General features: G+C 46.0%; 2 protein-coding genes and 1 long non-coding RNA gene across 8 annotated transcripts in view; all 3 read right to left on the bottom strand.

The window, feature by feature from the left end:
• Positions 1–9,975, bottom strand: part of IFFO2 (intermediate filament family orphan 2) — a 43,773-nt gene extending 33,798 nt beyond the window's left edge. Inside the window, exon 1 of one of the 2 annotated variants that reach the window (XM_069782373.1) lies at positions 9,017–9,975. In XM_069782373.1, the coding sequence (XP_069638474.1) occupies positions 9,017–9,645 (629 nt within the window). In that variant the 5' untranslated portion in view covers positions 9,646–9,975. The remainder of the gene's footprint in view (positions 1–9,016) is intronic. The other variant, XM_069782372.1, reaches the window with a different exon arrangement.
• A 120-nt stretch (positions 9,976–10,095) lies between these two features.
• On the bottom strand, positions 10,096–17,209 carry LOC104314989 (uncharacterized). Its single transcript, XR_011324463.1, has 3 exons — positions 16,653–17,209; positions 13,113–13,271; positions 10,096–10,299 (listed from the first exon to the last, which is right to left on the bottom strand). It is a non-coding gene; the product is annotated as an uncharacterized lncRNA (long non-coding RNA).
• A 3,744-nt stretch (positions 17,210–20,953) lies between these two features.
• The window catches only part of UBR4 (ubiquitin protein ligase E3 component n-recognin 4), an 80,223-nt gene continuing 76,052 nt past the window's right edge, over positions 20,954–25,124 (bottom strand). For all 5 annotated transcript variants that reach the window (XM_069782378.1, XM_069782377.1, XM_069782375.1 and 2 more), the window contains 3 exons: positions 23,451–23,541; positions 22,856–23,018; positions 20,954–22,114 (listed from right to left, as the gene is read on the bottom strand). In XM_069782378.1, coding sequence (XP_069638479.1) covers positions 22,050–22,114; positions 22,856–23,018; positions 23,451–23,541 — 319 coding nt within the window. In that variant the 3' untranslated portion in view covers positions 20,954–22,049. The remainder of the gene's footprint in view (positions 22,115–22,855; positions 23,019–23,450; positions 23,542–25,124) is intronic.

A 25,124-nucleotide genomic window follows, 5' to 3' on the forward strand; every position in this document is an offset into this window, starting at 1 on the left:
CCCATTACAATCAATGTTAATGCACTCATGCCATTCTACAGAATTATGTAAAATTACACCAATACCTAGTATTCTTTTTAACTAGATTTGACTTGTCAGGGCTTGACTTCTTTGATTGAACAGACATGGGCCTGCTAAATTTAAATTCTGTCTCTGTATCAGAGAAACCTTCATTTAAAAAAAAAAAAAAACAACCCCCCAAAAGAGACATAGTTCTATTTTCTCCCCTCAGAGACATGCAGACAAATTTTACCTGTAAGAATTCACAGACAGAAATATATTTTCCATTGAAACCACTGATTTGGAATAAATAGTGAGCTAGGATCCCTTTGATCTCTAATTCCAGCCTGAGTCACTGCATGGACTAAACACATCTACTGTATTTAAGGGTAAAGGGGGATCCCATCCTATTATACATCATCACTTCCTTCAGCATCTATGTTCTCTGTTAATAAGCTATTGTAAATTAATACGTTTTCTTACCCACATGAAGAGGACTAAGTTAATTCCTCCTCTTTTTAGTACAGGGTCTATGAGCTGTCATGTCTTTCAACTAATGTTGATCGCTGGTTACATATACAAAACCCCCATACATTTCAAAGCAAACAAAATTGGGTTTGTAATGCGGTGGCACACCTGTGTACTGATAACCGTACAATACAGAACTTGATCGGAAGTCTACCTGTTCACAGAGGCTTTGTAATTCAGGGAATTCAGATTTGGGAAACCATTTAAGATTGGGAAATCAAAACATTTGGCTTTTCCATAGCACCAAGAGATTTGTGAAGCTACATGGAGTTTAGGCTCAGGCTGTAATGCCAAGTTTTGCTTTCCATTGTATTTCAGTGCAAATTCAGAATAAATCCACTGAAATTAGCATCAGATTGAAGATTAAACTTGGAGCCCCATTACTAGCAGTAGCAATGCAAGCCATCCGTTTGATCACATACACCTAAAACCCTTCTCTAAAGCAATGCATGTTGGTGGTTTCCAGACAGAAAAGGCCAAAAAAGGGAGAAGTGAACATTTCTCCAGTGAGAACAAGCTCCAAAATGCAGCAGTGAGCTTATTTTTGAAGCCGTGACACAGAAAGCAGACATGACTACGTTCAGTCCCAAAATCTACTTTGAAGGGGACTCAAATTAACAATCTTTTGGGGGAGGCAGGATACATCTGAGTTGAGCAGAATGCTTCCAAATTGAGTCCAGTAACCATCAAGTCACGTGTAGATGAGTTAAAGGGTGGAAATGCTTGAACAAAAGGCTGAAGAAACGCATCATCTGTGATTCACTTTCACACAGTAACAATGCAGCTAGTCCATGTTCTGTGTCATTAACAAGCAGGACGCATCATTAATGGGCACAGAGCACCATTCTCCCCGAGCTCTCTTGATGCTCTTGTTATTGAAGTAGATCCAGAGGCAGAGTTGATGTCATTTTTGTACATGGATCAACACTGCTCACAGCAAATGAAACAGAACAGAAAGATTCCCACACATTTTAAGTTTTTTAAACAAATGCTAATTGTTTCAAAAGCCTTTTAAAAATTAAATTAAGCACCTTGTTAATCCTGTCATGGTTAAAGTATATGCCTCCCAGTTGCCACTTTCTGCAACAGTACTAGAAAAAGTCACTGAATCTTTCCGACATTTTCACAAACTTCTAGCACAACCTGTACAATCCAGGTAACACGCTAGCAGGCACTGTTCTATCACCTTGCTTTTTTTAAGCCTACTTTGAAGCAGAAAGATCTGCTGAGAACTGGTCCTAGACTAGGTGACAGACAGGGATTATAAAACACCATACACATTACTTACTTTGGCATCACAATCAAATCCCACCCTCCTAAACAACTCCTCCTTAATCAGCAGGCATGGGCATCTCTAGGTCACTAACTATGGTCATTCACCTCTAACCCCAAACCAAGGCATTTTAATAATATACTTGATATTCAATAATCTACCAGTGTGTCCAAGCTAACGCCATACTAAAATGATCTTAGTTTTCCCCCCTATTCTAAAAGTACAATAAAATGGAGGCAAGTTCCTTCACTTCAGATGCAAGAATGGGAGGTACATGCATAGGAACTCAAGAAAAATGTGACCAGGAAAATAACAGCACATGAAAGCAGCTGGAGACCACTCCTACAAAACAAAACTGGAGACAGTAAAACACAGAAAATACCCTATAGAAGCCAGGCGTATGGTGGGGCAGAGCAGAACAGAGTTTTAAAACTGGTTTAAAAGCATAGCCACACACTATACGATTTCCCTGTGCCTTGTTTACTAAGCAAAATCAGTGCTGTCCCATTTATTGCCTTTCATTACCATTTATTACTTATCAGTTCAGGGTTCTGGGAACAAGATAAGTTTTAGTTCGGAGAGGTCACAAGGCTGCAGAAGAACTTCAGTTAGACTAAACAGCACACAGATACATACTGTTAAGTTTTTAAACTTTGTGTTTTAAAAAAACAAACTGGAAAAAATCTCATCCTTTCTTGTACAAACAAAAAGGCTTGTCTTAAACATTAAGATGGAGACTTAAACCATAAAGAACAACATCCCGTGAATATTTCTAGCAAACTAAAAAAAAATAAATTTAGTCACAGAAAAGAATACACAGGAAGCCAACATAAGACCTGGCAGAGCATCACCACAAAACCTTAACCACAAAAAAGCAGCTGTTGAGCTGTACGTGGGTTCAGTGCTTTCTTTAGCTACAAGCCCAGTACTCAAACTGCATTACTGCAACGAAAGCCTATGATTACAGATGACAAAGAGGTAGAAGTAACTTTTTTCTGTGTTTGTTTTCACCTCAGCCCTAAGTTGCAAGGGTCTTCAGAGATTATTTGGGTTTAAGATCAGAGGTATTTGGGCGGTTTTGCTCCCAGACCTACTCTACGCTTAAGCCGTGCTCTGAAAGTCTGGTTTTTTGCCTTCAGAAAGGCTGAAGCTTCCCACCATGAGTCACGGGAGGAATCAAAAGGTAAATTCAAAATATACACAGAAAGTCCTGTGGTTCTCTTGCAACAGAGGAAGCTATTCTTTGAAGAATACAGCACAGATCCTGGCCCAAGTTTCTATGAAACTCTAACCACAACACGAGGTGGTGATTTTTCTCTCCACCACATCCAATCTAGTTCATCTACAAATTCATTATTTTAATTAGAATTCAGAGTTAATAGTTAGCCAAAGATAAAGTTCAGAATAAATAGCTGACTTGCACAGCTAAGACAGCTAGTTCAAATCAGTCATATCTTAGCCCTCCCTGGTTGCTCCCACTACAAGCCAGTTCAAGTAAGGCACACACACACAGATTTATCTACTTCAATAGTTAACAAAATACAGCCCCAGTTCCACTGTGGAGCACTGTTAGAAAACAGGATCAAAGGGAAACATCCTCCTCTCCTTCCAAAACTTCTCCTACGTTACTACAACCCAGAAGTCCCAGTTTCTAGCTATACCATGGAAAAAAAAAAATTAAATCTGAGATTTGTTAGCGTGCTCCAGATATTCATGGATATTGTAAATGCATGTCTTTGCAGCAGCATTTTAGAAGCAAAGATGGCATCATTTAAGGAAAAAATGTCTGACACCCAAACAAACATTATTCTTACAGTGCTTAATTTGCACAGCTCCAAGCAGTACAGCTTTCCAACCAACAGTTACAAGGGATGCATATTTTTGTTATATGGCCAAGTTTTTTCATATTAGACAATTTTAACTGTTCTTCACAAAGAAAACTCACGTCCTCTCAGTGGAAGTAAAAAAGTCGTTTGAAGACTGAGTCTCAGGTTTCACCAGAGTGAGCATTTAACATCAAACTTCACATCTTCTAAGGGGTATCCAAAAATCTCCAATACCAGGCTGCATGGCTGCTTTGGAAGCAGTAAGGAACACTAGATTTCAGTGAAAAGCCACATTGAAACATAACTACCCCTTTAAAACATAAAAAGAAAAGCAGAAATACCAGAATTAAATATATATATATATATGGCTTTACACAGAGACTGCATTATTACCAGTTCTGTAACCAATTGAAACATGGACAGAAGTCTAGCATGCTGGTAACATTCTTCTATAAGGATAAAAAAATTATTTGTTTTTTATTGGGTCTATGCGTAACATTTGCATCTTGTTACCACTGATATTTTAGCTTTAAAAGTTTTCAGACATTCCTCCAGGGCTTATCTTAAGCACATTTTTATTAAGTTCCCTTCTTTAAAAAAACGAGATCCAGTTAGTTTTGACGCGCATTGCCTTTGACAATGATAATCTTTGTCCTTTCCAGCTGCAGCAAATTTAAGATAATCTCTTTTTCAAGTGGACTTTATTAATCTTCCAAATGAAATACCATCCTGAGGTAAAACAATTATTTCCAGTTCAACTCTTAGTAACAGTTAAGTCTCTGCTGGAAAAGACGACTAACATCTGGCAGACTCAATATCTGCACCAATTAAGAACAATTTTGAAACCATAATATACAAATCTATTCAAGTGTTCAGACTAAAGCTCTCCACAGACAGATCAGCAGCCTTCTTGCAGCTAAAAGAAAAAAAAAAAAAGAGAGAACAGGGAATGACAGCAGAAGGTTTTCACCAAGTCAGCAATCTCTCGCTGGCCACACGCAGCATTATTTTAACTGTCATAACACACAGCGATGCGCTTAGATCTTCAAGGGAGATCTCTGTGCAAGTCTGGAATCTGAAAGGTGAGACACCTTGCCTGAAGGAGCCGCCTCTCGCCAAGTCTCTGCGCTGTCCTCAGCATCACTGCCTGACATATTCCATATGCATGCATTTTGACATCCTGCCTTAGCCAGAAGACAAACCGTCAGCGCTCCAGCCTCGACTGGCAATGTAACTTGACTGGGGGGGAAGTGCACATTTGTTCTCCCCTTCCCATAAACAAGTAGATTTAAATACCTGGGTGCATGCTTACAAAGAGAAACACAGGGCATCACCTTTCATTCGAGATGCTGAGGGGCCCCATTCAGCTCACCTGCCTGAAGCCTAAACGAAGGACCCCAAAACACACACGTAACCAGGGACAGGCAGTTACATAACAACGGACCATGTTGGTTCACATCCCCAACCACTCTTCAGAAAGCGGATTTTTCTTCTAAATAACCTAAACAGATCACAGTAACACAAAGTCCCTTGCAGGGCAGCGGCACAGTCACACATCTGCAATTAAACCTGCTTATCCCCCCCCCGCCCCGTGAAGCTGGTTACCCACAGACAGAGGGATAGATAGATCCAAGATTCAAACACTGCTCATTTAAAAACCCACAACTGTTTAATCTTACCTCAAAGGAGGTGAAGCAGTATGGCTGATTTTGTTTTTCTGTCTAGAAAAAAAACACACTTCACCTGTGTGTTTCAGCTTACAAAATCCGACACTTACCTCCATTTTCAGATAACTGACCCTGAAAGTATTTTTTTATTAAGCTAGTTTGACTGCAAAGTGGACGATTTTACCTTTTCTTGTTAAAAGGGTAGTATCAGATAAAAAGTTACAAAAGATTTGAGCCAAAAGCTCTTCTAAATGCTAGCACAGTTTGGAAAAAAAAAAAAATGAACTTTAAGTTCATTTTTCGTATAAATCTCCTCCAATCACTAACTCCCACAGCTGAAGTCATAATCCACAGTGTAAAATCATGATCATTACTAAAAAAGATGAAGACAACATGTTAGAGTAGAAAAAGATTCAAATTTATATACCATTTGTGTATAACATCATCTGGGGGGAAAAAAAAGCAATTTTGGTCTGAAATATCTGCTGGGCTCCTTAGGGGGGAACATTTTCCCATTTGTACTTCAGATACAAACAAAAGCCTGGGTAAAATATGATCTAGGTGCTCTACTGACTACACACTCTAATACTTTCTAGACCTCAGAACTCCAGTTTCTTGTGTTAGGATGTCCAAGAAGAATGATTTTGGGGAATGGAACAAAGGAGTTGAACATATTTTCCTAAAATTAAGCCATTGGTAATCCCCAAAATTGCACAGGCAGATTTCATTGGAAAGAGCATCTTAGATGATCTTCCACTATTAAGAGTCACAGTAAAGCTATCTTTAGAAGAAAGAAAACAAAAGGGATTATTTCACCCCTGAATTCCACCATTGCATTTTTCAATTCACAAGCATGACATCCATGAGTTTGTGTCTTCAACAACAACAGACACATCACATATTAGCTGTATGTCTTTGAAACTAACTATTTACTTGAGCAGTACTCACTGACTTCGCAATGTAATCATCTACCTCCTGTCTTCCTGGTAGCCAAATATTTCAAAGAAGAAACATTTGCTCGCTGTGACCTCCTTAATCAAGTGGTCATCCTAGAAAGGAAAACAAGCCTCTGTTCTTTTAGAAAATAAATGTAATGTATCACTATCTGCTTAAGCATTCTTGCATATCGAGTTGGTGGCTTAACCAGTCAGGTTACAAGGCCCGAATGGCTTCAAAAAGGCTGCTGTGTTCTGCTGGTTCTTGAGTTCAGCAAAATGGTTATTTTCTTGGTGTGAAACAACAACAACAACAGTGTATAAAAAACATTGTGGTGCATCTTGCAAACACGTTGTTTCCAACACAAAGATACCTGCAACCTGGAGCAGTGCCATTTCAAAGGACCACCTGCCTGCTAGGGGAAGGGGGTGCTCATCGGTCTGTTTACAAACACGCGCACATCTTTGCAAGATCACAAGTCTGCTTTAGAAACTTGGGCACACACCTGACTTTCTGCAGGCCCCAACAGCACCGTCAGGAGATGGGCACAAGGCTTATTTTCCACTTGGAGCTCATTTCCCTAAACAAAACCCAATCATCAAAGGGTTCACAGCAAGATAAGGTAAACCCAAAGTGCATATTTATATACACGTATGTACACGCAAACATGCCATGACAGAGAATCCCTTCCCTGCAAAAACAAACAAGAAAACATTGGTACCAATCTTTACAGGATTGCTGACAAACACTGCAACACCCCATTAGCTCATGATAATGAAATCGAATTGACTAATCTACTCTGACTGCAAGAATTAAATTTCCAACAGCACAGTATTACTCTGTAAGCATGCAAAAGTGTGCTCAAGGCCACAAATGAAAAAGCCAATCTACCCCAAAAGAACTTAACGTGTGATGTCCATCTGATGACTGAAGGTCACAGAAGAGTGGAATAATCATTCCAATTACATAGTAATGAACGTACCATAAAAGACACACTGCAGATATAATACCAGTGTGATACATGTTGATATGTATTAATCAAATTTTATTTTCAAGCATCAGGAGAAAAACCTGTTTCAAGAGCAGGAAGGGTGGCGAGAATAAGATTTGCGATTGCCTACAAAGAGGTCCCCTTCGCTCCAGTGAATTTATTTGGTTTTTGCAATCCCCGTGAGTGTGCAAGCAGTCACACCTGAATACACAGACTCTGGGGTGACAATTTGCTGTACACAAGCAAGTGAAAGCAGAACAGACAGAATCAACTATGTATCAGTAGAAAGACTGAACTTAAATGGCCCACAAGTCTCCTCTCCCCTAAGAAGAAAAAATAAATCGCATATCCATGGAAAAGAAGAAGTACCCGCAACTTTTGGTCACATAACCCACGCCCAACACATATCTTCCTTAACCAAGCCACTGTCAAGCGCAACTTCCTCTGAAGCACCACTACTCCCATCTCCTTGGTACCAGCCTCAAAAACAAAAACAACCCCGTGCCATGATGGCATCTACTATTCTAGACCGAAAAAGAGGCCAACTTTTTTTTCCATCCAGATTCAGTAGGCACTGCAGCCATAGAATACAGAGCAATCAAGGCACACAAGCTTCAAGAAGATGCACTGAAAGTAGACAGCACTTTAGTTAACGAATAGGCCAGAGATTACTACTTGAACAGATATGCCTGCCTATAAAATCTCTCTAAACCGAGTTAATTCACAAGAGGTCTGTTACAAAAGCTGATGACTAGAGGTATGCAAAGAGCACACTGCAGTCCTGTTACCCTGGACAGAAGAAATTCAGCTACGCTTCACAGGCCACAGAGCCGAGAAATGCCGGCTGCCTCCAAAAGAAAGAAAAAAAAAAAGGATTAAATTTGTTCTGCAGAAAAAAATACAAGGCTGGGAAAGGAGGAAACGCATTTTAAGCCTAAAGATGACAAAACTCCAAAACGGGAGTGCCCATGCCAGCCCCAAAGGACAGGCAGCTCGTCAGACAATGCAGGAATTTCCCTGCAGAATCCCAACTACCTTTTCTTTTTTTTTTTTCTCCTCTGGCCTCCATCTCTGCCACAGCTACGTTTAGCAGGCAAATACAGCAAACCAAGGGGAACGCTATCCATCACCGGGGTTCTCCCGTTTAAACACCGTTTAAAAACCCAGGGCTTCCCAACAGGCTAAGAGAAACCTCCAGATTACCAGGGTTTACAAAGGCTGTCGTTAGGGCTTTTGTTTTGACTAATTCAGAGAAACATCTTGGAGTGCAAACCTTCCCCTGCAGTATTTGCAACCCAAATATTGCAGCACTGAGCTAATTTCGGAGAGCTGGCACACGAAATCGACTACTGGAGTGATTAGTCCAGAAAATGAAGGCAAGCTAAATTTAGGAGTAACTATGCAATGCAATATTAATAACAGATTATTTCCCTTCTCCAAAAAGGATTTTTTTTTTTTTTTTTAAGTCAAACGGACAATGCCCCTTTTAAGATCGAGGCTCTCCAGCCTCCCAGGGAAGGACCCTACAATTTTCTGCACGCCAAGCTGAGGTGCAACCCCCCCTGAGGAAGAGCCTCCCCAAACCCACAGGAGCATCCTCCCCAGGGAGGGAGCCTTGGGGTGGGGGGAGGCCTGTCCCCATGTCCCCAAGGGTCTCCCCACACTCCCCAAATGCTTCCTCCGCCCCAAGGAAGGACTCGCCCGTTTCCCCGCACTGCAGGAGCAGGCGGCCCGCATCCCTCCCCCCCGCCCCCCGCCCGCAAGCTCATGACCCCCCCCCCCCCCAGCCGCTCACTTTCTCTTGTACTCATCCCGCTCCCGCTTGACTTTGGCCAGCACGTTGTAAAGGGCTCGGATCTCGGGGGTGATGGTGTCGATCTGCACCCCGACGCCGTCCGGATGGATCCAGGAGACACCGGGTCCCTGCACCGTCTCCAACCCGCCGCCTCCGGTACGCCGCACCTGGGTGTAGCTCCAGATGGTGCCGGGCAAACGGCTGTAATGGGGAGGCGAGGAGAGGGGACCGCAGGCCAGCCCGTGGCCGGGGCCCGGCGGCGGCAGCAACGGGGAGGTACCGGAGTCGGTCTGCACGGCCTGGTCGCGGGAGAAGGTCTTGTAACGCAGGCGGCGGTCGCGTTCGCTCTGCTGGGCCGCCAGCTGCTTCTCCAGCAGCCGGTTCCGCCGCTCCAGCTCGTGGACCTTGGCCAGGAAGCAGCGGAACCGCACGTTCAGCCCCTTCAGCAGGTGGATGTTGGAGCCCAGGTCGTTACGAAGCGCCGCCGTTACCGGCGGGCCCCCCGCCGCCGCCGCCGCTGCCGCCGGGCTGCCGGGGCCGCCGCCACCGCCGGGCCCCAACGGGCAGGAGGCGGCCGCCGCGCCGGGGGAGAAGGCGCGGGCCATCTCCCCGAAGAGCAGCGAGTTCATCGCCCGGCGGCCGCCTCAGCCCCTGAGGTGAGGTGAGGTGATGGGGAGGGGGGCGGGGGGGGGGGGGGGCTGCGGCCGGAAGCGGCGGTTTAACGGTCGCCGCGGCTGAGGCGGAGTGACCGTTGGGGAGCGCGCGGGCCGCTAACGGCCGCCGGGGCGGGCGCTGAGGAGAGAAGGGAGGACGGGGACCGGGACCGCCGCCGCCTCCTCCTTCTCTCGATCCTGCGGCTGCCGCCGCCGCCGCCGCCGCTGCCTGGGCACTGAGCGGCCGCCGGCGCGGGGCGGGCCCGGCTCCGCCTCGCCGCTCCCCCGGCGCCAAGGGCTGCGGGCAGCGCTGCCGCCAGGCCACGCCCCGCCGCCAGGCCACGCCCCCTCCCCACACCCTTGTCCTTTCCCCGTAACCACGCCCAGTCTCCGCCCCTTCCCCTCAAGCCACTCCCCCCAGTGCCGCGCACCTCCACGTGTCCCCAGCGAGGCCTCACCGAGGGGGGGCGGGGGTCCGCGATTTTTGGGGGGGCGACCGGGTCCGCCATCGCTCCTGATCCCTCGGTGTGCTCCCAGATTAATTGGCTAACGTACAATAAATGAAGAAGCGTCGCTCTGCCCCGGGAAAGGCTCCCTCTGCCTTTGTATCACTGCTGTGGGGGAAATCACCTAATTGATAACATTAAATTATAAGGGGTGAATTGTGTTATCCGAATGCGGAGTCCTGCCTAACTGCTAAATAATGTTGATATTATAACAAGTTATTAAATAAGCATTTCCCAACCGCTGCTCCTGGACCTCTGAGCCGCTCGGTAATCAAAGGATATTGTTTAATTGAATTATACGATTACTCCATTGCACTGCCACAGATCAGAATGGTGCTTTGTAAGCAAGCAAAGTACACAGAAAACTCTCAGTAACACTGGTGTAAAGCTGTAGTAACACTATTCGCTCAAATAGTTTTTGAAATAAAAATACGGTGCTTTGCCAGGCAATATTGATATTAAACTACAGAGGCAGCAGCATCCACTTGCTGAAACTCAATCAGCACCTGCGGGCTGTGCTCAGCACCCTAACCGAAGGCTCTTCAAAGGGCTCTGTTAATGTGTTACAAACCCATGTTTTCTCAGCACCTCCCGGAAAAAAAAAAAAAGGTACTGGGTGGAGGCACTTTCTTGAAAGGATGACTCAAAGAAACACCTGAAAAGATTATCTTTCACTGAGCACAAAAACGCTTTAGCCTCAGTTTATGTAGACTGTAACCTGTGTTCATTGCTGAGGTTATGGGAAAACACCTTTAATACTTTGGTCATTAGGGCACGGCTGGAACTGCTGATGTAGGGTACCATCGATGCATCAAACAGAGCTGTATTTAAAGAACAAAAGAGCAGCTCACTGGGAAACGTTTCCATGGCACTTACCCTCCTGCAGATTCACAGCGATACTTGCAAAGCGCAAGGATAGACTAAAACTGCCAATAATAAGGCAATTATTAGGGACAAAAGCCAACCAAGAGCAGGTTTCTCCCAGATCTGGGTAATTTCCCATTTTTTAGGCACACGGCATCCTCGCTGGCAAGCGGTGATGCTGGAAAGAGCCAGGTGATTTCAGAACCCGGTAAAACTGTGTGGTCAACAGCTGGGAAAATCCTGTTGAACAAGAAATAATTTTTTTTCCCTTAAGGAAGCAGGAAAACATCAGAGGGAATGATAAACCGGCCAGTTAATTAATGCTTTTGTACCTGCCCGGTGAGACAATGCATATCATGATTGCTTGTTAGGCAGCACCCATCGCCATGGCAGTGAGGACGCATTCGCCAGGGCCCCATCCAAAGGTCGTTAAATCAATGAGTCTTTTTCCTAATGGGCTTTGGCTCATTCCCGGGATGCATACAGTCACCACCAGCATCCCGCTCCGCCGCTGGGCTACGGTTTCATCCCAGCCCCTGAAAGTGAATCAGCCTGAATTGATCGCAACAATTAATTAGGCTTAGGCTTGGAGAAGTGGGAATCCCTCTTCCAACTGCGGAGCTGACCCACTGCCACCGACAGCGTGCCGAGCTGCCGCGGTCCGGTGCATGGGACATTCCTGTAGGGATTCCTCCGATTCCTGCCGTGGAAAGCTTTCCGCTGCCTGCCAATTGCAGATATAAATAATGAAGCACTGATTAGCCCTTTCCTATTTGGACAGGGAGGAAAAGGGATGGGAAATGGTGCTATTTCTGAACGCAGAAACTATGTGGCAATTAAACAACGGTGACCACCCCTAGCAATGCTAATAACAACGCACTGCATTAATTTTTGCTCTCAGCTGCTTCACCCAAATGCAGGCTGGAGTGGGGGCTGAGGAACCTGGACCCTTGGATTTAATTTTTACACCAAATTTTACCTTTGCTTTGTTAGCGTCCTTCACTCACAAACCTTGGCAACTGTTTCAGGACTGCTCTCAGGTTTTTTTAATATTAATTTTCCTGGGTTTGGTTATATACATTGAGGCTTTGTTAGTCTGACACTTGTGGAAAGTTCTTGTTTCCTTCTGTCTGTCTTCCTTCAAAGTAACTGTTTTCCAGCCAAACCAAACCAAACCAAACTCAGCAGCCTCACCAGCGCATACGTACTGTGCTGAGTTACAGCAAGTAGGTGATGCTCCCCCGGGCTGATGTGCATCGCTGCTGAGTTATGGTTTGTGTGTTGGAATAAATCCCCCTCTAAAACAAACAAGCAAAACTCCTTCAGTTTAACATCCATAAAAGGCCCCTGCCCAGCCCCTGAAAATGCCCAACTCAGAAATCTCAGCGGGAAAAGGGGACGCCTCCTCGGCTCCAACTTTCCAGCGTTGTGGTGAAGCAGCATCTCCGCCAAAGCCCCCGGCAACCTCTGCATCCCTTCCCTTATTCCCTTGGATTGCAGCAACTGCCCGAGCCTGCTCTTCGCCGACCTCAGAGGTGGAAAAGGGTGATTTATTCACCCCAGACTCTGCAGTAACAAGAGGTAGCTTCTTTCTGAGGCTGCCATTTAACAACCAACAAGCTTCAGTGGTTAGATTGAGATTAGTATCGCTCACCTGGGGCTCTTACTCTTGCACTGCAGTTTGCTGCCTGAATAAGGCTATTTGTGCAAATCAGGCTACTGTAATAAGCAGAATTTTTAACAGTGCCTTCCCCAAAATGGTTTTTAACCCAGACCTGTGTGATGGTGCATGACCATCAGCAGGGTGATGGCATTAGCAGCTGATGAGTTGCTGCGATGAACCCCGCCACATCCTGGCTGCATTTTTGGCCGGCAAAGCGTTTCCGACTCCAGCCGGCCCCTTTTCCCCGCACGCTCCCATGGTTGCACCGGCATCGGGGCTGTTTCTTGAGAAATCGGAGCAGAAACCATCCCTGCCTGCCCGTGCCCTGCAACAGGCACGTGGGAAAACGGGCAAGAATGCGCCGGCTGCCCCGGTGACTACTCTGGTGACTCAAACCCCGCTGAACGCACCCGGTCATTGCACAAAGACACGAAGACTGCAGCTCTTTGCACATCTCTGAGGTGTCACTCAGTGGAGAAAGGGATGGGTTAGTCACCGGGGTTATCGTTTCCAGCCATATAAGGGAAGCCCTTGGATCACGTCAGAATTGCATCGGTCATCGCGTCCCGCTGCGGAAACAGAAAATATTTGGCAGGTTGGCTGCTATCGATAATGGGGGAGGAATGAGTTACATCAGTGTTTACAAACCCAGCAGTTTTTCCTCCCTGCAGGTTCCTTACTGCCTTTAAAGGAGCTCTTTTCTCCTAAAACTACGATTTGTTCCCCTATATATATTCTACCAGTTCTATCAGCTCATGTGAAATAGGAGCTGCTGCTTAAATCCAGCTCCTTCCCCCATTGCAGGTCTATTTCTTTGCTCCAATTGCTTTTTTTTGCCACATTTGGGGTTTTTTTGTGCATCAGCACAGCAAAACAGAGTTCAGCCACAAAGAAGGATGCTGAGGGTCTGCTCACACACAGCCAAAGAGCTCCTTTTGTCCTCAGCCCGTCAGCAGTGAATTGGGGCTGCAAAGGATGGACCTAGGCTGGCTGCCTTCAGCACATCCCGATCCCCTCTCTCCCGGGCTGGGGATGAGCTTCTCTATGGAGATCATGCAAATATTTTGGAAACAAAAGCTTCTGCACCAGGTTCAACCCAAAAAGGTCAGTGAACTCAGGAGACAGGGATGCAGCAAGAGATAAAGATGCTGAGAGCGAGTGCGAAGCATCCACTAACTTGGAGTGGTTGAGACACGCCGTAGCATTTCCCTGGAGACTGTGGCAATATTCATTGCTTCCTTAGTAACCAAATATTTGCATCTGTATTGAGTACAGCAGCAAATATGCATCGATAAGCCCGTACAGGCTGCCACAGGTGTGTTTTAGGACACAGTGATTGCTTTGGCAGCTCATCGAGGCTAATTGCAGGATGCTGCATCATTAATTTGTGCATGCCCAAGTGCGCAGTTTCAATCCTGTCGTTGCTAAGCTTTTCATTCTGCAGGTAGCAGGTAGACCCTGGCCTGATTAATTTAAATGTGAAATAACTTGCAAACAATTTTTGTCTTTTGGGAAAAGATACGATAGGATTTCTTTTCCAGTGTTCCCCCACACTTTGTAACCCGTGCTGGGCTCAGCGATGGGTTGAGCAGCATTCAAAGCCCAGAGCACAGAAGACAGTTATCGGGATAGATTTTTAGCTCTCTATCTAAATCTCTCTTCCAGAAGCCATTAGCTGAGTATTTTCATTGCTTGTACTGTGGGGTTTTTAGCCTGACATGTGTTGCATGACACAGGATGAAGAAAAACTTCCTGGTGGGAGCTGGTGATGGGAGTACTGGACCACTCCAGCCCACCGCCTCCCATCCTGAACCTGGAGGGATGCTCGTGGCGACCACAAGAATACTCGGTGTCAGCGGAGTGAGGCAATGAGCCGAAGCTGTCAGAGAGGCTCCCCTTTTGGATTTCCCAATGTCCTGGGGTGTTTCTGAGGGAGAGGTCCTCGGGTGGAGCACCTTGACAGCTAGACGCCCAGTTTTCAACGATACCCAGCCCGTAATGCAGCCCGGTGGCCTATGGCTGGTAAATACCTTTCCACTGCGCCAGTTGATGCAGTCACTGAGCTCGTTATATCAAAACTGCTTACAGCAGGCAAAATACGGACCGAGGGAAGAGAAATATTAATGACCTGGCACTCGGGAGATGTGCTTTTAATGTCTGATGTCATCATTTGGGAATTAGTTTGTTGTCATCAAATATTAGGAATAATTAAAGGATGGTGCTGGGTTTAGAAAGCACTCGTATTTATTCATTAAATAAGATTAAAAAAAAACGGCCTGGGAGAAGCTGCAGGGATTAAACGCCCGAAGAATGGCTCACGGGGTGTCCCGACACGCAGCTGCTCAGCCGTCCGGACGATGTGGCAAGCACCAATGCCAACACAACAGATAACCAGAGACACCAACGCATCATATCATCACAAACACCTGTTAGGGGCTGGAAATGAGATTTTATCAGCCAGCCACACGTGCTACCCTGGGGCATTGGTTTTGGCTTTCATTGCTACCCAGGGCTGTAATTTCCATTTGAGTCCCAGAGGACTGAAGCCCTTGCAGGAGCATCCCAAGTCCCTTCCCATCCCAATTTCCCCATCTCGGGATGAGGACAGGACTTACCCCAGGGACATGTGCTGAGGGTTACTGAGGTCCTGTTGCCACAACGCTTGGGAAAGAACAAGAGCTAAACGGGATTATTATTAATAACAGTAATTACTGGGGTTATCATTATTATGGTAAAGATCTCTACATCTAAATGATTCGAGCCTGACAGCCCATTAATCAGTGGGTATCCCTGGCTGCCCTGCCCTCCACCTCCTTCCCCAAATTTAAGCATCTCCTTTATTCCTCTCCCACCTCCTGCAGCCCCTGCCGCTTCCCCACAGTGGGGAAAGACACAAAAGGTGTCAGACCCAACATTGCTGGCAAGACCAGCCAAGACTAAACATGATGCTCTTGATATTTCTATGTATTTTTTTTAAAGCCCAGCCTCTCTTCATAAACCAAAGCTGTACTTAAACCACAAACAGCTTAAGTTTTGCAATTTCTGCTTAATATATGCCCTTTTCTATATCATATGCCTTCCCCAGCGGAGAAAGGCTGTAGGGAGGGTGTTATCCTGCTTAAGCATAAGACTAATGCAAAAAAAATATCAATGTATTCCCCCTGCGGAGCAGGTCGGGGTTAATCACAGTGGCTCCAAAAGCAGACCTGGGCTCTTTACATCGGAACTGTTTCTCCTGCGGCTCTGGAGTCCTCCTGGACGTTTGCAGGTCACTGAGGACTCGCTGGAGGGTTACACCGAGTTTGGCTGGAGTTCGCCCACAGCTCAGGCTGAGTTATGATTCACCTAAAAGTGGTTTATATTTTACAAGGGAAGGGAGCAGACCGAGTCACACAGAGGAATGTCAGGGCGGTGGCACATTTCCAGAAGGAAGCCCCTGCTTTTTTGGAGTGGGAAATCCATTGGGGTGATGTAGAAAGGGGCAGGAGAGCTCTGCGGCACCCAGCTGCGCAAATCAGGCAACGGGGAACTATCTGATCCCTCCCGGGTCTGTGGCAACGGTGGGACAAAGGGAAGAATCATTGCGGGCAGGAGTGGAGGTTTGGAGAGAGATTGTAACTCCCGCTTCAAATCTGGGACCTGTAGCGACAGAGCCTGGATGCAGGGAATAGCACTGAGCACGGGATTATCCTGCTCTAATAAAAGCTTAATAAGTACTATGAAAATAAATAAAACCTTTCAAGAGGCAGCAGCCAGACCTCGTTACACACTTCAGAGGGCTGAAAGCTGTGTTCCCCATCCTGGTCTCTGGGGATGCTGCCTTTTGGGGCGGCGATGCCCAGGGGCCCCTAACCTGCCTCGGGTCTCAGCGTTAAAGCGCAGCGCAAGGGCTTCCCCTCGATGTGTCATTTGTACCATTTTATTTTTAATCAAAAAGCATCTCTTCCTACCAGCATGTTCCCCTTTGGGACGGGGAGAGGGATCTCTGCCAATCTCCAGGGTTTTGATAAACGGGATGGAGCCGGCGGTTCCTCCCCGAGCTGAGCAGTTGATGTGAATGAGCGGGATCAATCCTGCCAAAAAAATCTGCAAATGGGGGATTAATAATTTTTTTTTCCCCTCTTGGAAACCAGCAAGGGAGTAACTATTCCTGGAGGTTCAGGTGGTTGAGGCTGGCTTCTCCCAGCAACTTTGTGTACCGGGGGGGACATCCCTAAGGTGATTTTGTACTTAATTCGCCCAAACATCTTTTTCAGCAGTCCTTGCAAGCTGCACCGCTTGTTTTTCCCCGTACCCTCGATTCTGTACGCGTGAGTTGTGAATCATCCCTGCTTGGGGTGATAACGTGGCCAGGCTGCACCCCAGTGATGTGCAGCAAACAAGTCAAGGCCAATCTTGCTTTTCTTATCTGGATTTGGGCAGGGAGCAGAAATGGGACCCAAGGGGTGGCTTCTAAATAAGCTTGCACGGACCATGGGAGATCTCCTGAGAAGCGCTGGGAAAGCTGTTCCTCAGGCTGGCAGGGTGGCCGTTCTCCGGAGCAGCTAAAAACTTGCCTGGTTTCACTTGTGAATTTAAAGGCAATTTGGGAACCTGGACTTGGTGCTTTTTGTACTCGTTTATGTCACTTACCTGCTTGGAGGACGTCTGATCTAGTCCTTGAGCTCGATGGGGCATAAATTGGTAAGGAATAAGCCCTGAAGTGAAAACAGGGCTGGCCTGAAAGGCAAGGCTGAGGCAGGGAGGGAATTTTGCAGATTTGCTTTATTGTCACAGGCAGACGGCAAAGCCGGTGCCCGCTGTTTGCATAGCGGATGCTGCAAGGGTTGTGCTCATGGCGTGGCGAAAGCGGTTATTCCTGCAACGGAGACAGAAAGGGCCGGGCTGGCAGAGCCTGGTGTGATCTTCCTGGAAGAAAAGGTGCTCAACGGCCAAAATAAGCACATGGGACTCGATACAGGTTCATGCAGGCAAGGGATGGTGCTGGTGCAGTGTCCACACAGTGGCTGGCAATGCTGAGAGCAAGATGGGAGAAGACGAGGTTTGCAGAGCCAGGAGCTGATGAGGAGGGACTGATAATTCAACTAACGATGTTGCAGCAGCAAGGACAGTCCAGCCCTATGCTGTGCCCTTCAGATGAGCAAACTGGGGATCTTTCCCCGGGAATTAGCCACCTGGCATGGAGAAAAGCCTCTGTGCTTCCCAGAGCCAGCGGTTCAGGCACTTTGGGAGGTGTTTGGTAAAATAAAAACATGGAGCCCCATTTCAGCAAACACATGACACAAACTTTTCTGCCAGGGTAAGCGCAAGCCCTGCCATAGGAGCTGTTTTCATGTGGTTCAGCGGTCAGTGGCGTATGTCTGGTGTCTCGTTTCTTTGCTGTAGGCTCCTTGAGCAACGTCTCAGCATTGCCTTGGCAGAAACTGGTAATGGTTTTGTATGAAAGGGGTTTTTTGCTGTTTAATATTGAAGTAGCCTTTGGTACAGTGTGTGCTCACGTGTAGTAAGGCTCCCCCAAAAACTTTGGACAAAGGGAAAAGAGGCTTCTTGCTCCAAATTTCTGCATTGGAGACCGCAACCCTGAGATGTACCCACGTAATCGTCAAGGCTCCACCACGGTCTTGCTGAACGCACGTGGTCCACGTGTCCTTCCCCTGCCTGAAAAACAAGCCATGTGGACGTGTGTCCGGGGAGATAAATCACTTTTCGTGCATCAGAAAAAGTCCAGGGAATCTTCTATGGCATCAAAATGTTGTAGCTCCCAGAGTGTTTATGCTCAGCAGCTCTAATCCCACGGCTTGTTTGAAAATACTCCCAGGCAATTGCAGTAAGAGACAAAACACGGGAGAGAAACTTGGATGGAGAGCTAGTCGGAAGCGTCAGTAGCAGGGCAGAGAGGAGTGGGAGGAAGGCATCCCATCCCAGCGGGACAGCTGTCAGAGAGAGCACCCAGCCGTGCAAAGCTTCCAGAAGGGCATTTGCCTGGCTTGAAAAAGAGAATTACGAAGGGAGGATGCAGCAGGACAAAGGAAACCATCATGAAATACAAGGAGGAAGGTCAAGGGCTTCCCATCTTCACAGAACAAGCCCTGGGTGCCAAGTGGTTTTGTTCGGGTACCACCTGCCCGATGGGTTTGTGGGATCACAGAAGCCAGCCGTGGCAGCAGCAACAAATGAATTCAGGCTCATGGGGTCCTTTTTACCTGCAGCAGGCGTGAAAGCCTGGCACATCCCTGTCGAAGCCGGTGCCCAGGGCAGGGCTGGGTGCTTTGTTCTCCCTGGGAGGTGTCATTCCCAAGATTAATAAACAATTACCAGAGTTTCACCCAGCGTGAACAGCCATTGCAAGGACATCAGATCATCTTGGGGAAGCTCTTGCCCATGAAGCCAGGTTCAAAGCAATCATGGAGGTCAGACTGGCTCTCGTGCAATACAAAGGATTCCCCCCCCCCAAATATCTTTTGCAAATAAACTTTTTTGGAGAGGGGGTTGACTCTCTATTGTTCAGCTAGTGGTTTGGTTCATCAGTTTGAGTTGTTTTACCCGTTTTGAGGCATCTTCCCTCAGTCTTGCTCCTCTCTTGCTTCTAATTTAAGTAACACATTCCCCCCAAGTCTTTGCTGACTTCCCCAGCCCCAGCCCGCTGGGGACTTTGCAGCCTGGAGTGCATTGCCTTTGTGCGGTACTGAGAATGTTTGAGCCTCTGTGTGTGGCCTGTGTCAGCTGAAACTTTCCAAAACACTTTTCTTTTGTTCTTGTCCCTCCCTAGGTCTTCTGGGGTTGTTATTGTTAGTCTTTAGTCCCTCCCAAGCTGTTCTATTCTGCAGAAGCACTATCATGCTGTTTCCACCTTCTTTTCAAATCTGGCTCCCCCACGAATCACAGCCCTCTTGTGCTCTGGGCAGGGAGGCACTTGATACACTGCCTTTATTTTCCAAAATACATCTCTGGGCCTTTGCAAAACCATCTAGAATAGCTTCAAGTAGCTGAGTAGTTCATTGCAACTGTGCTTAATACTGGTAAGGACACGGCTGATGACCTCCTTTTAAGACCCTACTTCCTCGCAGTTGTAATAACATCGGTGAACAAATGGTGGTTGCGTTCTGCTCTTGGTAAGCTTAAGGATCTGCTGATCCAACTGCACGGGTAGAAAGAGAATTATGTTGCTGGTAACTTTACCAGTTCCTGCAACAGCAGAGACTGTTTTCGCAAAAGACCTGTGCCAGCATAAATGGAGCTATACCAGGATGTGCATCAGCAAAAACTGGAGCTACGCTGAAGTTACCTTGTTAGGTAAGCTGAAGAAAGGTACTGCGCAAGGTATTTGTAACATCCTTCTTTGTGCCAGTGAGGCAACAGCTGTGAAGCAAAAGCTGAGGGACTATCTAGCATGCTGAGGCTGTGGCTGAAGGGGAAAAGATGTATTTTTCTGTGAAAAGACAATAAGCAGGTAGCAAGGCAGCCTAGTATTCCTCCCCAGCTTCCCGAATCACATTAATAGTTCTTGTCCAGAGCTTAACTGGTCTGTCTTAGTCAAAACGTGGTGGGGTTTCAGTCTTGCACCTGAACTCTCTGTATTGTGAGAAGCTTTAGAACCACAGTCATAAAAACCTGGTTTCTTGTTACCTGTTCACTGCTGCTTTCAGGAATCATACTGATTTGAAAGGTCATTTACTCAAAAAGGCTTTTTAGTATTGCCCAAGCTACTGTACGCCGGTATTGGCATGCAATGCCTGTGCATCCACCCATAGGTATATTATAGCTGCTTATTCAGAGAGAAGACTGTTAGGTTTGACTTTACAGTGCTTTTGAAACAAGGTTTTTCTCTTTTATGTGGTTAAAAGGCAGATGAAGCATCATATCGCTGTACCGAAGAAGAACAAACTCCACACGGGCCCTCCTCCTGTGCCTTCATAAGACAAGACATATTTACCCAACCGACAAAGCAGCCCACTGACATGTCCTCAAGCCCCTTGCAAGACACTAAACCAACCTTTTCAAGGTGACTTGCTATTCAGTACTCCTTCCCAGAACCAAATCTGACTGCCAGGAGTGACATAAGCAGCCACAGAGGCGAGAAGAAAAACACTGTGCCTTCACCCACTTGCTAATTGCCAAATCATAATGTGTGCTCAACACTAACAAAAGGCATCAAATAGGTTGCCGAATTATTCAGCCTCTAAAATAATTATTATTTATGGGATGGGACTGTGTTAGGATTGCGGAAATTCAAGTTCAAACAGAGACAAGGAAGACAGGGAAAGCTTTATTAGATTCCAGCTTAACCACGTGTCAGCTGGGTTACAGGACAGCAGAACTGGTGGTAAAGGTAAGTTACCAGCATGCACAACTGGGTAAGAAAAGACAAGGCTGTATTCAAAGCAGGTACTTGGCTTCAGGACAGGACATGCACACCAAAATGCAAGCTATCAAAAGGGCAAGTGGCCGGCTCAAGGAGTGTGCAGTGTCTATTTTCCATGCATTTTGCTGAAGCTGAAAATTTTACTAGAGAGAGAAAATAAATTTGATGTGAGTAGCATCCCTCTGAGAGGTAACGTCGCCATCAGTACTACACAACTGGAGGCAACGACATGCATGTTTGCTTTGAATACAGCCTTGCTGCGAGTAAAGTCAGGAAAGACACCGTGATATGCAACATGCCTTGGAGAGGGGTAACACGAAGCGCCAGGGGAGATGACTGCAGCTGGGACAGCTGCCCTCACCCAGGTGAAGAAGGGGTGGAAGGAAAAGCTGTCCTTGCAGTCCACGAGTCTCTAAGGCTCATGTCCCACAGGGGGAAACCTGCTCTGCATGTACAATCAGTAAAGACAGTGTCAGTCTGCTTCCTTGCTCTCTAAGAGCCTTTTGCTTCCTGTGTCTCCTTGTCCAGACTATGGGCCAGAAAGAGCAGCAGCTCTGAGCCCTGAGAGAAGAAGCTCTGAAAGAAAAGATGAGAAAGGACTTGGCATTTAGGCTACTGCATGGTTAAAGTACTAGTCAAACCCATCTTACCCATTTGTTCGATTTATTTAACTTCAAAGAGGTGCACACTAAAGCATTAAGATTTACTGCTTTGGATTCCTCTCTGTACAAGTTCTTTCAATCAGCTGAATACACAAGGCTTTACAGATAGAAGCACTGAAATACAAGATAAAACAAATCTAAATTCCAAATCACTCCAAGAAGAAAAATTGTAGAAAAAAAAAACAAAAACAAACCAAAAACCAAAACAAAACCAAAAAACTGCAGCACTCCTCAGGGAAGGGACAGACTGCACAAGGAGGAACACAAAGGGATGGAAGGCAAGCTAGTGTAGTCTCTGCCCAACGCTTCTCTGTGCTGGTGGCTCAGGGGATGGAGTTCAAAAGATCCTTGAGGAAGCTGTCGGGATCATTGATTTCTGATAAGAGTCCTTTAAACAAAAGAAGACAATACAGAATAATTAGATCCACAAAGCGGCTTCTCCTGCCCACATTAGGGATTTGTGTTAGGGCATGTGTAAGTTAATAATGACAGCTGCAATGTTATTTTAAGTATGGACAAGACGAAGATAAACCCTTGTTGGGTGCTGTGCAGAAGGGACCCAAGTGTGTACGTTAAATCCATATGGCACTTGCTCTTGTGCAACAGACCTACTATAGGGATACTGTAGCTGGCTGCCTGGCAGCTCCATACACAGGACAGTGAGAGATTGGCCTGGGGCACAACTAACTTGTGACCGAAGTAAGAGTAGCTTCTCTGCATATGAATTTTCAGCATCTCCTGACTCCTGGGGATACCAAAATCACTACAGCAGGAAGTCTTGCTACACCGAACTGCTGCCTCTAGTACACGGTCACATCTGTTTATCAACCTTCAAACCACATATATCCAAAAACACCCTTAAGCTGTGATGTAAGCATGTTATGTTTAATAGAGCAGAAGGAGGACCCACAGGATCAGGTGAGAGATATTTTCCTGTCTGGGGATGCTCAAGCCTGTCTCCCAACTGTTTTTGAAATAGCTTAGGCAATAGCTGGAGTGCCGAGGTCTCCTCCTCTCACTGCCTCGTACAAACAAGCTGCTGCAGCAGTGTCAGGAATGCTGCTGTCTCAAGCAAGCAGCAGTCACGAGTTGCATAAGACAGCCTATAAAAGGGAAAGCGCACACTTACCAGCCACATCCAAAAACTCGGAAAACGTTTCAACTGGCATGAACTCCTCCTGGAAGGTTTTCAGGGCCTTGTCTGCAGCTTCGTGTATTGGCATGTCATTGTGTCGTATGAATTCAGCAAGAGAGTAGGACCAGCCTCCCTCTGTGTTACTGGTAGGCACCTTCTACGAGAGGAGAAAATGGGACCAAATCAGTCAAAAAACCCGCTATTTTCTCACCTTAATTACTTAACCCTCTTTGGAAGCTGCAAGTTTCTTTCTGGTGGATGCCCCTACCTCCTTCCTTACCCAACTGTTTCCCTGCTGCAGCTCTGAATGTCCTTGCTTTAGTGAACAAAGAACAGGAAAAAAAAAGGCAAATACACAATACAGGAAGAGTTCTGCAAACTGGGAAACTCTCAATTCTTCAGATACCAAATTGCAAGGGGTACAATAAGCACAGGCAGCCTCTTGCAGCCTTTCTCCTCATACAAGGTGAAGTTTCATGTTTATAAGGATCTTGGAAAAAGGGGCTTCAAACTCTGCCTTCTATTTCAAACGCAGATAGTTGTTCAGGTTAGAAAGCTGCTACAGATGGACTTCAATGTTTTTTCTTACCTTGAACATGTTGTAAATGAGATCTACTAGGGCCCAGAAGAGAAGGCCAGAGCGGTACGTTGCATATTCCTTCACTGTCTTATCTGCCAGTCTAGGAAGATAATGAAATCAATCTTTGAGTTAATCAGTTTACTACGCTTTGGTAACTGATTTGATGAATAGCATGAAAGCTGAAACAGCCAAAAAGCCTATCAATAATACGCATGGGGAATGGCTCTGAGTAAGCTTTGCTCTGTGCTCTTGCACACAAAACAAACATTGGGCATCCGCAATTTCTGTGCAACGATTCCTATGGCTAGGAAGTCACTTTGCCAGCTGCACCTAGTGTAACCAAAGCAGGTTAGGCAATGAAATCTTATTTCACAGGAAGAAAACAAGCACAGAGGGAAGTACACTGCTAAGACTATGTAGGAAGTCAACAGCAAAGTCAGAAAAAACAACGCGCAGCCCCCATTTGTACACTCACTGCTTGGAGTACAGCAGATTCCTGAAGAAATAACTAAATCTAGGTTTCAGCCACAGTCTGTATCAATGACAGAGAACATACTTTTGCTTTTAACTCACAAAAGTGTTTCTGAAAGACTCTGAGGGAAATATCCTGCCCTTGAAAAAATGGAGGAATTTCCAGTTAATATCTTCTTGGTTATTCTATCGCCATGAAAGGACTTCTTTTGGAAATTCAGCATCTGGCTGAAGAAATGCTATAAAAGGTACAGAGCTGTCCTGGGATAACAGCTCCCAAAGTTTACAGGATTAATCACAAACAGGTTCTGGCAAGGCGGAACCTCCTGCCAGCAACTCTAATGGGTTTGGAATTTTCTTGCATGCGTTTCTCAGGTACATCTGCCTCCATCACATGCCGCTTCCTGCTCACCACTTAAAAGCTTTGGAAAATAAAGCCATTTTTTATGCATCTAGAACTAGTTCAGCTGCCACTGACGCAAGTCAGCAAGACAAAAGGGTATGGTCTGTCCACGGGCCCAATTGCAATCTGCCACAAGTTGTTTTTTGGGGGGGAAAATGAACATTTTGCTGTTCTTATATTCTAAAAGGCCACATTTGTGTGTCTGCCCTTAAAACAGACAGCTTGGTAGGTGGCAGCCTGCTTGGGCAGCTAGGCTTAATTATTTAAAGGAAAACCAATTAGTAAAGGTGACTAAATTTCCACGGGAAGAACAGCAACTTAGAGCGAGGCTAATTCTAGACTCCCAAATACTGCAAGACAGGGTTTCTTTTCATGTGAATGGTTTTGATCTAATTGGAGTCTGCTCCTTTAATTGAAAACTAAAAGGCCCTTGTGGGTTAAGTCTGGTAGCTACCTTCTGGAACAGCTACTTCATATAATAGCTGCCACATTTTCATTAATGTAAGCTGGTTCAGGCTCATCAGCTATACATGGATCGCCGGCAGAAAGTTAGATGGTAACACTTCAGGAGCCTCGCTTCTCTCACGAATATTTTAGAAAGGTCACAGTCAGGAGCCAAGGGAAAAAAATCAAAAGGATACTTTCCTCCAAAACTCCAGATGAAAGCTATACTGAAAAGTGTCTGTATGATTTTTCTAGCCAGAATTCTTGGTTCAGTAATAATGAGCAGGTAATCGGTCACCTGATTCAGTTCTTTGGAACCTGTGAATTATATTTACAAAAAAAGAACAAATCCAGAACTCCTATCC

The sequence above is a fragment of the Haliaeetus albicilla genome, chromosome 4 (genome assembly GCF_947461875.1).
Source record: "Haliaeetus albicilla chromosome 4, bHalAlb1.1, whole genome shotgun sequence".
Classification (NCBI taxonomy): Eukaryota; Metazoa; Chordata; class Aves; order Accipitriformes; family Accipitridae; genus Haliaeetus; species Haliaeetus albicilla.